At 43.9% G+C, this 16,152-nt stretch overlaps 2 protein-coding genes across 3 annotated transcripts in view; one reads left to right on the top strand and one right to left on the bottom strand.

The window, feature by feature from the left end:
* Positions 1 to 8,049, bottom strand: part of EIF2AK2 (eukaryotic translation initiation factor 2 alpha kinase 2) — a 24,134-nt gene extending 16,085 nt beyond the window's left edge. Inside the window, exons 1-5 of one of the 2 annotated variants that reach the window (XM_036379837.2) lie at positions 7,825 to 8,049; positions 6,707 to 6,833; positions 3,148 to 3,262; positions 1,847 to 2,025; positions 857 to 959 (exon numbers count right to left, since the gene is read on the bottom strand). In XM_036379837.2, coding sequence (XP_036235730.1) covers positions 857 to 959; positions 1,847 to 2,025; positions 3,148 to 3,262; positions 6,707 to 6,810 — 501 coding nt within the window. In that variant the 5' untranslated portion in view covers positions 6,811 to 6,833; positions 7,825 to 8,049. Of the gene's footprint in view, positions 1 to 856; positions 960 to 1,846; positions 2,026 to 3,147; positions 3,263 to 6,706; positions 6,834 to 7,362; positions 7,450 to 7,824 lie in introns of those variants that run through there. The other variant, XM_036379836.2, reaches the window with a different exon arrangement.
* Positions 8,050 to 10,564: 2,515 nt separating this feature from the next.
* On the top strand, positions 10,565 to 15,130 carry NANP (N-acetylneuraminic acid phosphatase). Its single transcript, XM_036381050.1, has 2 exons — positions 10,565 to 10,761; positions 10,933 to 15,130. Exons 1-2 carry the CDS (start codon positions 10,672 to 10,674, stop codon positions 11,626 to 11,628), a joined length of 786 nt encoding a protein of 261 aa, XP_036236943.1. The 5' UTR covers positions 10,565 to 10,671; the 3' UTR covers positions 11,629 to 15,130.
* Positions 15,131 to 16,152: the final 1,022 nt, after the last annotated feature.

The raw sequence follows: 16,152 nt of genomic DNA on the forward strand, positions 1-16,152 counted from the left end.
ATAAATTTCAGACATCAATGAAAATAAAAAGATCCATGGGTTTGCAACCAAGGAAGATCTTAAGAAAGGCTCCTAGATCTATAATAGGATGTTAATTAATTACATGGTTGACTTAAAAACAACTCTAAAATCATTGAAAATTCACAGTAATAGCCAAATAATTTTAAAAGTACTTAAAAGTGGAAAGGCTTCTTTCCTCCCCTATACTGCCATTCTTCTCTCTAAACTACCCTCCATTTAGTTAGCTCATATGTTCTGTACATTTCAGAAGTGGGTTTGGATCACTATTGGAATTCTGATAGTTTTTTGCACATGTGGAAATAACAGCTGCCAACATGAAGACAACAGCTCTGCTCTCCAGAGGATGGTGTCAGTAATTGTTTCATAGGACTCTGCCTTGGAACACTACAGAAGGCAAGTCCTGTTGATTCTGACTCCTGCTTTTGCCTCTCACATTACACAATAGATTTTTGATCCCACAGAAGACAGTAAAAGAAATATGTTCATAGTCTGCCAGCTCAACAACACTTCTCACAGAAGACAATTGGTCTATGAGTTGGAATTTTAAAATTTTTAAAACGTGTGCATCCTTGAATGACAGCATATCAGACCTATTCTGAAACACACAGAGATATCAATTGTTAGCAGTTTGTTTTTTTTAATCCAGAATACAGAAGCACAACATAAATTCTACTGACAGTAGCCCAACCAACATACTAAAATATGGATTGTTTCCTTTTTCAGTGGAATCCATGGAATATGCTTTTAAATACAATAAAGAAATTGGTTCAAAGATTTAAACTTCTGTGATAAGGATAAATCTAGCACATACTGTCACAGAGCTTTCCTTATATACCTTCTCATATGCTTCCTTTGCAGCAGCTTGTTTTGCAGCACCTAGGGAAGGTCCAGTGCCCCTTCCACACAAATGACCACTAATTGTACAGCTAATAGAATACCTGTAAAATACAACAGGGAATCGACTCTTATATCCCACATAACAAATCTCAATTTAATGATTTTTAAACACTGCAATCAAGCGACATTATAGAATGGAAATCTGAAGTATACATCTTCAGAACAGCATTTTCAATATACATTTAATCTAATTAATAATGGTAGGTAACTAACAATTTGTTGTGCCTTAAAGGTAACTCAGTAGAGAGCAGCACTGCAGAAGGGCACCTGTGTATCCTGGTCACTGGCCAGTTGAACCTGAGCCAGAAGTGCCCTGGCAGCCAGGAGGGCCAACCCTGTCCTGGGGGGCATCAGGCACAGCATCACCAGCTGGGCATGGGAGGGGATTGTCCTGCTCTGCTCTGCACTGGGGTGGCCTCACCTCGAGTGCTGGGGGCAGTTTTGGGTGCCATAATATAAAAATGACATTAAACTATTGAGGAGTGTTCAAAGGACAGCAACAAAGATGGTGAAGGGCCTTGAGGAGCAGCTGAGGGCACTTCTGTTCAGCCCGGAGGAGTCTGAGGGGAAACCTCACTGCAGTCACAGCTTCCTTGTGAGGGGAACAGGAGGGGCAGGCACTGATCTCTTCTCTCTGGTAACCAGTGACAGGACTCAAAGAGAGAGCATGAAGCTGAATCAGGATAAGTTTAGGTCAGATATCAGGAAAAGATTCTTCACCCAGAGGGTGCCTGAGCACAGAACAGCTCCCCAGGGAAGTGGTCACAGCACCAGCCTGGCAGAGCTCAAGAAGCTTTTGGATAATGCTCTCAGGCAGATGGTATGACTCCTTCTAAAGATTCAGCAAACATGACCAAGGATAATTAATGGTAGCATTAGTAAACACAAAAAGTATTAGAAGGAAGCAGGAAGGTAAATTATATCTTACGTGGGAACATGGGGATCTCCAGTACGATTTTTGTGAGTATAATCAACTGTGTAACCCGTCCTTTGGGAATAAATATTTAATAGGCTGACATAATCCTTGTCTGGTGCAGGTGATGAGGTTGCTGAGGTTGTTTGAGCTGTTGTTAAATCTGCAGCTGCCATATTTGAGGGACTCCTAGACTATAAAACAAAGAAAACAGGTAACTTGAAAACTTAAGTTTAAAAATACATTAAGATAAACAGTGCACAAGAACTAATATAGCTGCAAGGTTTGTCCACATTTCAAAACACTCTTAAGAAACCCCAAGTTTCCATTAACTGAGTCCTTTGTGGCAAAGGACAGACATCCCAAGCATAATTATTACATTTTGAATAAACGTAAAAGTGGCTTTCCAAGTACTACACTTTTGCCTTTAACAACCTCTCACCATGCCTCATCCCACCCCTTTTAGGAAAATACAGGGAACAAGCTGTGAAGAAGGGATGGCAGCAGGATGCTGCTGATGCTCCCATTTAGCAAGGGCTGCAAATGCTCCTGTGCATGTACAAGAGGGGAAAGCAGGACTCTTCAGCTGTCTCATGATTAGTCAACATCAGTAATGTAGCAGCAGACATGCAGCAATTGTGTTAAAGTAATGACAATGACTCAATAAAAGCCATATAGAAATAGGTAAGGAAAGATTTCACTCAAAAGGTGCTAAGAAGCATTCAGAATTGGAAAGAAAAATAAAGAATGGCAAATAAAGAAGGGCAGAACACTTGGCAGAAAACTAAGAGCAAAATTCAAACCTAGACTTAATCAAGGAAGGAGAGAGTATACAACTAGCTATACTGTAAAGAATATAATGAAAAGGAAAAAAAGATTAATTAGTACAAGTGAAAGTAAGCAATTTCATTAGCAGAGTGGCAACAGACACACTGAGTAATGCCCTGCAAATGTTTTGTAGATATTGAATCATATAACAATTGTCAAGATATAAAAGGACAACTGCCCACTTTGGATACACCAAGGCAGCTTAACAAAAGCAAATACATTTCCTTATCCTCCTATAACAGCAGAGGATGAAACACAGTATTAGATATCAACCCTATTGGAAAAAAAAATAAGGAAAACAATTCAGTGATAAAAAGTTGAAAAGTGATGAATACAACAGAAACAAAGACAACTTGAATAATTAGAAACTGCTTTAAATTAATCAACATGTTATCAAAAATCTATTTTCAGATATGCAACATTTACTACATTACATGTGATGTACACTGCTTAGTAACCCCCAATACTTAATCCTACTGTTTACTCACCTGTTCCTCAATCATTTTCCATGTTTCTTTTGCTGCTACCGCTTTCGCTTCTTTTATACTTTTACCAGTGCCTCTACCATATTCCTCACCATTTATTTTGACAACAACTGTGAACCTGCAATGAAGGAAACTTGTCAAAAACATTGCTACATTTTTCCCACATGTATACTTTAATAACCTTATCAGATTAAACTTTGGGGTTTATTATCAACAGAGCACTATAGGATAACTACGGGAAGTACTGAAGCATTAATGTGCTTTTCTTATATCAAACCTTATGATTATCATAATTCTTTAGTATAAATACTTTTTAAATTTTCCTCTCTAGTCACAAATACATGCACTTTATTAGTTCAAACAGTACTTTTAGCTGCTTAACTTCTTTTTTAAATCAAAATAATTTCGTTTTTAAAAGCGTAAGAATGGATGAGGTCAGCATTGTTACAAGCAAGATTGTGAAGCCCTAACACCAGGACACATCTCAGCAGTGTGACACCACACAGAGGAAAGATTAGCTAATTTTGGTTTCATGAAACCAGATGTGACACTACACTCACCTTTAGTACCCTGTGATGTATGTTGCTTAATAAGAGCAAAAACCACGTCTGGTGCTTGTGAGACATGAATTTAAAGGCAGTCATAAAAAAAAACCCCACCAAAACAAAACAAAAAATTACCAACAAACAAACACATGCCTCATTCCTGCCTTTCTGTGCTCAACTGCTGATCCCTTCCCTCTCTGTTCCTCCATTCCACAACTGTGCATGTCCTGCTTCCCATATGGCAACTCCATGAGTCAGAATGGTAATCTGTTGCAGCTCAGGACTGACAGGACTGGATCTGGCTGGGATGGGGTTAACTTTCTTCAGGGCAGCCAGAATAGTGATGTGTTGTGGCTTTGGAACTAACACAGAGTTAATGTTTTACCTACTGCTGAGTAGTGCTTGCACAGCACGTTGCTTTCTTTTTCCCACTCTGGCCTCCCAGGAAGCAGAGGAGGGGTAGGTGTGAAGCTGGGAAGAGACACAAGGAGGGCAGGTGTCCAGAGGGATATTCCATGCCATATGGCATCTCACTCAGCAATAGAAGCTGGGAGATGAAGAAGGAAGAGGGGATACCCATGGCTATGGTGTTTACCTTCCCAAGTACACACTGGACATGACGAAGCCCCACTTTCTTGGGAACATCTGCCAGCTGATGGGAAGGAGTAAGCAACCTCCTTATTTTGCTTTGCTTGCACATCCAGCTATGCTTTGTATATTAAACTGTCTTTATCTCAATCCACAAGTTTTTTCTCCCTTTCACCTCTCTGATTCTCTCCCTGTCACTGGGGGGAAGTGAGTAGGTAGCTGGGGGTTTCACTGCCTCCTGGGGTCAACCCACCGCTGTGCCCTAATAATGAATGGTTGCATTTCAGACAAATCAGTCCTTACAGATCTGACTTGTCCTGCAGCTGCAAATCCCCTAATGTTTCTGATACTGCCTTTGCAACAGCGGAGAAAACAACAACTGGATTTCTGCCTGCGGCAGCAGCACACACTTGCACCAAGTTAAAGTGACCATTATAGTCTCAGAGTACCTCTGTGCTTCAGATTGCAGCAGAGTGTGTAAATTCTCACAGCCAACAAGATGGATTCACACAGTCAAGGTACAGCACCATGAGCTCCTGTGTGGGAAAACTGGTCTCAAATAGTGTAGTGACTTTAGGAACTCACTTTTTTCATTATTCCAATCTCATTCTCCACTTCCCTTTAATGAAGTGTTTGGGTGGAAAACAATGAAGATGCAGAATAAAGTGCTTGCTCTCATTGTGTAAGCAAGGCTTAACAAGAAATCTTAAGGGGGCAAACAGTAGGAGAAGGCACCCCCATCGTGTGCCGTATACTCTACACATAGGAAACAACAAAGAAAAAACAAAACATGTAAGAAAGGCTCTTCTTGGGAAGGAGTTTATCAGCCAACCCATACCTAAGTGCTGAATACTACACACATTCAGCTATGACACTGCATCAAAATACACCATTTATTTAAGCATCCTGAGGAAATCTGCAGTGAGTCTCCAGGACCAAGCTGAGGACTACCGGCAGAAGTGATACATGAGTTGGTCCTAAGTGCGGAGTCACTCACCATGAACCCCAAGGCAATAAGCAATTCCCTGACTGGACAGGTTTAGGCAAGACTGGCCTAATTGTCCACTCTCTGTGTTCCCAGACCATGAAAGCTCAGGACTGAGCCACCCTGGTCTCCTTTAATGTTCCTACATTGTATTCAGCACTGGCCCTGTCAGACCCAGTACTGGAAGCAGCCTCAGCACCCAGAACCATGACAGGATGGGAGGTATCTCTGCATCATGCCTCAGGCAGCTGCAAGGTGACTGATGAGATGGGACACCACAGCAGAGTTAGGGAGCTAGCTCACAACCAGCAGCAGTCAATGCATTCAGAACACCAGGAAAGAGCAGCATAAGGGACTGAAGGTTTACACATCAATACAGCCAGACATTTTACACTGTATCCTTGGAATAGGCCAAGTTACCCAGGATTTTCCTAGATACCACTGTCACAAAATGGGCTGAATTTCATTTGTGAATGTAGCAGAACACACAGAAAAAACAATGAAAAACCACAACAAATGGAATAAACAACTTGGAATGTATGTAAGTTCTGTCAGTCCCCTGCCATCACTTTTGAAGAATGAAGACGTTGCTGTGTGACCACAGCTGTGGTCTTTACCGCAATAAGGGTTACTTTGTTGAATACATGAGCCACATGGGTAAAAAAATAAGATAACTATTAATATTTGAGATGCAAATAATATCTATTAATTTATTCTGAGATGCTAGACAGATTTAAGACTAAATCTGCATAGACAGTGCTATCTGACAACATGCAACACATCAAGAGAAATGTATTAATTATTAGCAAGAGCCTTGTCTTCATACAAACTAGCAAAAAAAATTTAAAAATCATGCAAGGAAATATTACAGATCTTGAGTATCTACAACCTTTAGCAAGGGAAAAAATACACTGTATCAGTGTTAAAAAATAAAATATATTCCAGCACCTGTAATTGTCTCTAAAAGTGAAAGCAAACCTTCTTAAGCAAAAGACCCTCTTCTTGTAAGAGATGTTAAAAAATATACTACACATTAAGTATGTTAGTATGAAATCAGTTAATACACCCAACCTTTTTGACTAGAAATCAACAATGCTTTGTAAACACTTTGTTTTGTAGCTTTGAAATCAAAAACTGAAATTCTTGCTGTAACCCAATCCACCTGCTGAGAGGAGATGCATAATATAAAATACAGTTACTAGTAAGTAACAGGTGCATTGCTGGTACTTTCTGAAAAAGAGCCATCACCCTTGAAATAAGTTTTCTCCTTAAACTGTATCACATGATGTCTTCCCCATGCACCTACCATTCAATTCATTGTTTCAACCAGCTTTCCCACTACACATACACTTTCAGCAAATTAATATTTGTGACTGCAAGCTTTACACAGTTTGTTCATTGGAGGAAAAGCCCTGCTCGTTATTGACACGCAGAGTAAACTTACTCAGGATCATGATCTGGGCCCGTTTTATCGATGGTGTCATAAACCACTGTACATTTATGTATTTGACTGTAACGGTTGATCTTCGTCATATACTCACGGTCCATTTTGACACAATCTTCAAGAGATGCTGCAAAGTAACATTCAAAGATGTGTCTCTTGCTCTAAACATGGAATAAAGGCAGCCCTAATCCTGGTAGATAGGCCACTGCTAAGATATAAAATAGAAAATTGGTGCCAGTAACAAAGTTCATGGGAAACTAATTCGAAGTTCTAATTCAAATGATTGGTCTGCAAATGTTTTGGAAGTCATTGCTTGGAATAAGGGGTTTAGAAAGCAGAGTGGAGAATTCAGTGATTAGAGAAGATTTCTTAGCAGGTTTCTTGACAGAAAAAGAATTAATCGCTTACTGATTTCTGTGGGAGGAAAATAATCAGTAAGTTTCTCCAGAATTAGAATCGGTTCCTGCAGAAGAGACTCCGAAAGCACTTAACATATCCCTTCGAGCAGCGGTGACGCCAGGCGCAGCCGCACGGACCAAAGATGACCCCAGGCTGCCGTCACCGAGCGCGGCGGGCCAGGTCTCTGCAGCCAGGCTGCGGCATCCCATCTCGCAAGGAACCCTGCCCTTCCTCCCGCGCCCCCGCCCCGCCGGTACCTCCGAGCTGCTGCCGACGCTCCGGGACCCGCGGACGCTCCAGCAGCCAGCCCAACCCGGCTCGGCCCGGAGCGCTGCGCAGACCCCGCCCAGTTTCGTTTCCCGCAGTGCCGGTCGCGTTAGAACGAAAACGAAAGCGAAAGGGAGGCGAGGCCGGGGGAGCCCCGCGGGGAGCAGGGCGGCTCTGGGCTGAGGCCGCGGGCACCCGCGCTCGGCCCGGCACAAGCAGCGGCGCCTCCGCTGCCTGCGCTCTGCCCGGCGCTCCTGAGCTTACGGGGAACCGGGGCGCCGAGGCAGGCGAGCGGCTTCGCAAACACCTGAGCCCCCGGCCTTGCCCCTGACTCGTTGGCGCCTTTTCCTGTTACAGTAACCACACCCTATAGCTCCGCAACATGGCCAGCGGAGTGCGCACCCAAATATTTCCAAAGCCCTCAAGCCCAAGAACCCCCGGCGTTTTATAACCTCAGAGTCTCCCCAGGGCGTCAGTCCCGCTCTTCCTTCTCATCTTCTCCTGCCTCCCTGCTCTGTTCATCCATCGCACTGGCGTCGCCTTATCCAAAAGGTCGGCAGTCACCGGCTGTTACTCTCAGTTGTCCATTCACCTGGCTGCTGTCACCTGTCTTCATGTCCTTTGTTGTCCCAAAGGCTGGGAATTCATGGCCTCTTGTCTCGAGCTCCAACCTGGAGCCCAATCTGCATTTCAATCTGCAGATTGCAGGCCAAGACACCTGTGTGAGAAGTATTCCTCAACACATTGAGCTTGAAATATATCATGGCTATCACTGAACATGAATGCACTTCATAATAAATCTCTTACTGGGATAAAGGAAAAAAATCAGCCACCAAATTAATAATATATTCTGTGGAAGTGGAAAAGAAAAATCTCCAAGATTAGTTTTCAGGGGCTAGATGTAAAGGGTGGAGCAAATGACTTCCACTGTGCACACAGGTCACTACTCCTGATCACCCAGATTTGATATCCACCCCCTGCCAGGTCTGTATCCAGCAGAAATCAGACAGCTGTAGAAAAGGAAAACAGCAGTAAGCCTTAGGTCTTCCTCAGTACGAGGAAACAACTTGGGCACCCAGGAAGCTCACCTGCTCTCTCATAGTGCTAACACAACCAAAAGGAGCCCATTGAGATACTAGTGGAGATGCAGGAAAAAACCATCAGAGAGTTCCAAATGTTGAACTCCTAAACATAATCATCTTGTAGCAAAAAAAGGAGCAATTCCTTGTTTAAAGATACCAAACTGGCATTCTTACATTATCACTTCTAGGATGTGCACTCTCTCTTATGTTTCCGCTTGTCCTTTTCCTGGTTCTCAGCTTCTGCTGAGAGGGATTTCCAGCCTCTAGTGAGCTGCAGAACAAGGAACAGGAGAACAAGGAGAAAGTAACACACTTGCTGATAGATAAACAGTCCAAATGGTCTTTGAAAACACAAACATTTTATGTAAATGTACCTTTTTCCAAAAGTACACATAGGATCCAATGCTCACTGTCTGCAATGTAGGGCTCTCTGAAACAAATGTCATCTTCCTAAGTAGAATGCATCCTATTTTTAAGTCACTCTTCTGTGTAAATTCTGAAAAACAGTAATTGAGTAGAGGCACATAAAATCCACATGCCTAACACCTTTTCTGTCTTATCAAGCAAAACCAGCACATTTTATTAGAACCAGCTAGAGTCATTTTATTAAAACTCCTCTTATTACCTTAACTACAGGATCCTTAGCTATCTCTGTTTCTTCTCAGAATCCACCTGTCTCCTTAAAGGCTTATCTTCTGTAGTTTTACTTGCCATATGCCAAGCTTTTGGGCACAACTGCTTTGGCCTTGCATGTGATTCAATGTCTTCTATCAGATAAGGAGATTGCTATCAAAGGTGTGTTTTTTAGAGCTGAAAGTGACCTGGAGTGAACTTCCAGTTTTTTGGTAAAAGACAAGTTTCCTCCAGCTTCGTGAATTGCAGTTAACGATTAATGTCTAATTGACATTAGCAGTATTAAACACAAATCAAATTAAGAAAATTTGCTAGACGGCTGTTAAAAAATACCTTGTGTTTCTCAAAACATTATCAATGAACAAGACACTGTTAAACTTCACCTTGGGGAAAATCATAAATTCTGAAACAGTCATTGGTATATACACCTAAAAATCTTGTTCTATAAGGCCGTTCAAGCTTTCACTCAAATGCCTTTGAGATTCATTTGCTCTATAAAATATTCACCTTTGGAGTTTCAAATAATCCATTATTATACAGAGTCTCAAAATAGTGGAGTTACAGTGGAGTTACTGACTTTGGCTTTATTAGGAACACTTGCTGATGGATGATTCAATCCCCGTGCTGTGGCTGCTGTGCCCAGAGGTAACTGCAGGACACGCTCCAGAAGGTAACAGGGAAGCTGGGAAAGCCGAACTGAACCTAATCTTTTACGTGCGCCTCCTCGTCCTCCTTCGTGCAGGTCCCCGTTCACGAAATGCTTCGGAGTGAAAACCTACAGACTTCGGCATCTTCGGGCGCCACGCTGCGACCCCATGCAGGGACCTGTGTGGTGCCGTTCCCTAAGGCTGGGACAGGCTTCCCCAGCGGCAGCAGCCGCTGGCCCGGGGCTGGCACAGCCAGCCAAACTGCCGCCAACAGCCGGGAGCGGGCAGGCCGGCCCGCGTGGAAGCGCTGCAGGAGGAATTCTTGCACGGCAAAGCTGTTCCCTGGCAGCACCTCAACAGGTTATTTTCCAACCAGCTGCCAGCTGTCCCGTTGCCTCATCCAGAAAGCATTCCTACACAGAGGAAACGAACCAAAGCAAACACCAAACAACGAAACATAGACGCCAAATACCGCGGCGCGGGCCCACCCAGGGCGCGCCGGGGTTCCGCAGAGCCGCTCCTGCTGCCGGGCTCAGCCGCGGCCCTGCCCACGGCCCGCACGGCGAGGGGCGCGCCACCACTCCCAGCAGTAGCCGGGGTACGGGAGCTCCCGCGGCCTTTCTGCCCTGCCCGGCACCACCCCCAGCCCACACGAGCTGCTGGGATTCGGGAGGCTCTCCTCATAGCCCATTCCAGAGTGCTGCGCCCCTTCAGCCCTCCTTTTCTGGGGCCGGGAGGGGCACCTGGCAGCGCCGCCCGCCGCCCAGCGCGCCCCAGGCAGCCCAGTTCTGGCCCGGGCCCCGCCCCGCGAGCCTGACGCGAGGGGCGGGCCCCGGGCGGCCCCAACGCGCTGTGCCCGGCACGGGCGGCTCTGCCGGCGGTCAGGGGCGCTCCCCTCCGCCGTCCGAGCGGGGCGGCTCTGGCGGGAGGCGGCGCCATGGGGCTGCACGGCGTCAAGGCGGTGTTCTTCGACCTGGACAACACGCTGATCGACACGGCCGCGGCGGGGCGGCGCGCCATCGAGGAGGTACTGCCCTTTTCCCCCTTCCCGCGGCCACCGTGGCTCCCGGCCCGGCGGCGGTGCCGGTGCGGCGCGTGTCCCGCTCCCTCCCCCGCTGACACGCGGCCGGGCGCCGCTCCCGGGAGCGCGCCGCGCGGCCCCGCAGCGCCCTGACGCGCGCCCCCGCGTCCCTTGCAGGTGATAAGCGCCCTGCAGTCCAAGCACCACTACGGGGAGGGAGAGGCCCGCGCCGTCTGCGATAAGGTGCAGGCCAAGCTCCTCAAGGAGTGCCACGATCCCGCCAAGATGTGCATCACAGACCTGCGGATATCGCACTGGGAGGAGGCGATCCAGGAGACCATCGGCGGGGAGGCGAACCGTGACCTGGCGGCCGAGTGCTATTACCTGTGGAAGACGACGCGGCTGCAGCACCTGACGCTGGCCGAGGACACGCGGGCCATGCTCACCGAGCTGCGGAAAGGCCTCCGCCTGCTGCTCCTCACCAACGGCGAGCGGCAGACGCAGAGGGAGAAGATCGAGGCGTGCGCCTGCCAGCCCTACTTCGATGCCATCGTTGTGGGGGGAGAGCAGAAAGAGGAGAAACCGGCGGCATCCATATTTCATTACTGTTGCGATCTCCTGGGGGTGCAGCCCGCGGAGTGTGTGATGGTCGGTGACTCTCTAGATACAGATATTCAAGGAGGCCTGAATGCTGGCTTGAAAGCAACGGTCTGGTTAAACAAAGCAATGACTGCCCCAGTAGATACCTCCCCCGTACCTCATTACATTATTTCTTCTGTACTGGATCTTCCAGCAGTGTTACAGAAGATGGAGCACAACACTAATTCTAAGTTAGAAACTGACCATATGGCTGGTAGCAATGAAGCACATTGATGATGGTTCCAGCATAGAGACCTGCTGAGCTGTTAGGTGACAGATGCTCTTTTTAAAAGTCTGACCCTAGGAGTTTGAACTCATCTGTGGTCTCTTTTAAACAGCAGGGGGATGAATAAGAGCACAGTTGTCAGTGAAAACCAGACAGAAGCGCAGAATTATATTAATTTAGATTATGCAAGTGCAGTTAATTTAAAGCAATTGCCTCTGTCTGGAAATTATTTTGACAGACTGTTGCAGAAGTCTGTCTGTCTCTGACCTAAGTTGCCAGTCTCTTGTACTTATAGTGGAAAAGAAAATTTGAATGTTCTGAGCTTTCACATGCTTTGCTGACTTGTAAGCTTAGGCAGAATCTTCAGTTCTGACCTTGTGTGCAGTGTGTAAGAGAAGGTGAGAAAGAGAGTGCGGTACAATCTGGTAAATCCTCACAACTGATCTACAGTTTATCTCAGGAACTGGAGTGAATTTCATTACTTCTCAGACTATTAGAAATGCTCTACCTTTGATCTTTTTTACAAGTTTTAGAATTTTTTTCAGACTTTGCAGTGGTTTTTCTTTTGTGGAACTTGTATCTCTTGCCAAAAGTACTTAAAAGTACATTAAAATTTGCTTTTTTATCGGGGACCATTTATCAGAGGGACTTGATGAATAAGCTTTTACTTTATATTATCTTGGTGCTTATGCAGATATGCAGTATACTTGTAATTCAGATTATGATTTTTGTTGAAATGGATAAAACAGGGATATTTTCAATAGTGCTACTGTACTGTCAGACTCTTCAGAACCTAATATCATTGTTCTGTCTGATTCTATCAGTGAATTTTGATCAGAATTTTTGGAGAAACTGTTCTTGGTCTTGGTCAGGCGTATGACTACTCAGATTGAACTGTAGGCTTTTCTGACTGTTTTAATGGCACTGCTACATAATCCCTCCTTACTCCAGTTTGCATGTGTAATTCATGTGATTTATTCTGAAGAAAATACAAACTAATTGTCTGTAAATGGCTCTCATCACTCTCTTCCAGGAATATGTCCTATGTATTACAGTACTGTATACAACTTTATAAGGTATATGTAATATTTCCACTACATGTAGGAGATGACTCTCTAAAACAGCAAGGCTTCTCTTTCCCGGATCATGACATTAATTTATTTTTTTCTGTGCCTCATATTCTTACTACATAATGGGGAAGTATTCTCATATTAAATGGAAATGTGAACACTTGTTGGCAAGTCTGTGGTTTTCAACCCTATTTGCTATATATTCACCAGGATGAGTATCAGACCATATATGAGAAATCAAATTTTATATTTTAGAATAATTCCATAACAAATCTTTTGAGAACAGGGGTGTTAGGCTACTGGCAGCAATTAGAAGAACAGAAACCTACTATGAAATGGGTGTGTAGAAGAAATTCTATATACAAAAAACATTCATGTCAAATTAAACAAAGGAACCTAAGTTAATGCTGTTAAGTCTTGCATGGGATGGCAGTCAGTTTAGAGGAGGCCGTTACTGGTTTGGGTTAAATTATTTGATAAGGAGTTTAGGTTAGATCAAAATATGTTGCTCCTACATTGAGGAGGGGGAAAAATACTCACTAAATTTGGAACCCCTTTCCCAATTGTCCATTAGAAAAGGTAAAACAGTCCACGTTCCTTGTCTTACCTGGCCAAGCCTGCTGAAACATGAGGTCAAGGAAGAGTACAGAGACAGACCTCACCTATTCCTTTCAGGAAATGGGCACATACTGAAAAGAATCCAATTACAGTAACACAGTAACATGAACCAGTGGCACTGACTTGTCACAACTTCTGAAGGAAGAGGCCTAAGTTACAACTTTGATTTCCATTTGAAGAGCATGAAAGCAGTCACTGGTTTAGCTGATGAGCAAAGCATTGCTACTAACATTTCTTAGAACCAATGATTGAGACAAGAATAATAAAGATCATTGAGCCTGTCAGGGATACTGGGTAAAAATGGAAATGTATCCAAATGATTAGAGGGATCCCTGAAGTAATCTAACCATACCACCTAATACAAAAGCAACAACTTTGCTTTCAACAGCATCCCAAAGGAGCTACAGGGTAACTGACTCTGCTCTGTTTGCACAGCAGCAGGGTAGTAGAACTTAGGTCAGAATGAGGTTTCTGATACAGCTGATATTTAAAATAACAAATAGTAATAATTTGCAAGTCTGTCCATGGGCTTGAAGGAGATATAGATCTATAGATATATATTATACCAGGTTACCATTTTTTAATCTAAGTTGAGGCTCATATTCTCTAGCCACTGCATCATGCTGAAGTGACATGCTTAGCCTGCTTATTGTAAAGAGGGTCCCTTGTTTTAGAAGAGACTGCTCTTTGTTTTGCACATGGCCAGCCATTTCTTTTCACCTCTGACTCTGAAAAACCACAGTAACTGTGCACTCAGGTGACAGTGTGGTCTGTAGGGGCCACACCCGAGTATATTTTTCCATTTCTGAGTTCTGTATCAGGCTGAATGTGGCTGCTGGTGTCCAGAGAGGGAAACACCATTATGATGCTTCTATAAAACAAGGAGAAACAATACAAGACTTTTCTCTATCTAGGGCCATTCTTAAAAGCAGTTACACAATAAGCTGGATTAGGTGTCTGGAGTATCTCTAAATACTCAAGATGTTTTTCTTGGATAGAGCTGTTGCAGAAAGGATAATGAAAAATAATTATATTGAGTAAAGTGGAAACATAAGTGTAATGATGGGATAATTTTCACATCAGAAGCAGGAACAAATCAATTAAACAGTCTAGTAACAGTTCCCATTAAGTTCTGGTTTCGCTTAGTGTTATGCTCTATTAGCTAAGTTATCTGATTTAAACTATATTGCCAAAACATGCAAAATAAAAAGAGGAAAAGGAAATTCCATCTATTTTTTAAAACCTTTTTTTTCTAGATAATTATTACCTCCTGAGGTTAATCTACAGTAACTTTGTCTTGGTTGAAATTAACTGAAACAATAGTTTAATACCAACTGTATTCTAATTCTTGATTCAAAATAACCCATGTACTAGCTAATAAAAGTGTTTTTGTGGAAGGGGCTAACAGCAGGCCTGTTAGCTAAAGGAGAGAGAAGAAGCTGAGAAGCAAGAAGAAGCTGATAAGGAGCTCTCTCCAAAGCTGTTACCAAGGAGACTGAGAGAAGAAGAGATGAATTGAAGAAAGATAAGGAGAGAACTTTGCAGCTGGACGAAGCATTTTTAGAAAGTTAGCTGAAGTCACTGTTACTTTTCACCAATGGTGTTATGTTGATTTATTGTGGCCAATAGTTGGGGTAGAAGAAGCATAAACAATTAGGAAGTGTATAAAAGGTCAGCCATTTTCAATAATAAAGAGTTGCCATCTGAGACTGCTTGTCATCTCTGCTTGTGTCATGACCACCTCGACAATGACATATTTTGTTTATAAAATGTATGTTTGAACACTCTGAATTGCTGTGGATAAATACAACATAGGGCAAGAGTTCTGTTTGTTTCTTGTTTTTTTCTTAAAATAGCACAGAATTAGGATTTGAAATCCATGGCCTCATGTTTAGATGGGGTGACTGGATGTAGTTTCTGTCATTTCAAACAGAGGCTGGGACACAATTACGAGTTTATGAAGATTCATGGCCAGACTGTGTATTGTTGAATTGCCAGCTGCATTTCAGTGGTAGTTGAACCTGACTTGCCAAGCTGAATGCCAGCTCACATAAGCCTACATGTCCTGATGTCATGGCATTGGCTGCTGCAACAGCATAAGAACAGACTGCAAGCAGAGAAGATCAGTAAATACAGAAATCTCAAGTCCAGGGGACCCATTCTGGCAGGTTATGGGTGCACAAAGCCATATCTGAGCTATTGCTACACTGACCTCTGTAACTTAGGAGAGGGGGAGAGTGGGAGGTTGCTCACCTTGGGGCTTTTTTGGCTGCAGAAAAGCAAGTTGCTCCCTTACCATTTTCTGTTGGGTAATGGAACAACTAGTCCATCTTCCGGACCTGTGGAGATAGGTGCAAAGGTAGAAAGGTACTTTAAGTCACTGCAGATAAGAGTAGGACATTAAACAGAGTACAGGAGGGCTCAGCTTCTATCATGGGCACTTGGCCATGCCAGCAAGCTGCTGGCAGCATCACACACCTGCACAGAAGAGCCTTTCTGTTCTTGTGGAGAAAGCCTTGTGTATGGAAGGCATTGAGCTGGACAGTGACAGCCTCAGAAATGAGGGTGTTTTATTAGACATCTTAGAAAGTGACCTGAATGTTTCATACAGGAAATAAGCATGTTTCATTAGGGTACTAAGTTAATGCAAAGACGTAAGATGTTTGGATTAAGGTTAACATTTTCCTACTCCCTGCAGCTTAAGGTTTTCATATTTCCTGAAAGAGAGACAACAGACAACTTGCTGTGCCCCAGCTAACCACAACCAACTCAGTTTGTCTTTTCCTCTGAAGTTTCTCTTACGTGACACCAGTGTTTGGGCTTTGAACTGAATTGAAGTAGCCT

The sequence above is a fragment of the Molothrus ater genome, chromosome 3 (genome assembly GCF_012460135.2).
Source record: "Molothrus ater isolate BHLD 08-10-18 breed brown headed cowbird chromosome 3, BPBGC_Mater_1.1, whole genome shotgun sequence".
NCBI lineage: Eukaryota > Metazoa > Chordata > Aves > Passeriformes > Icteridae > Molothrus > Molothrus ater.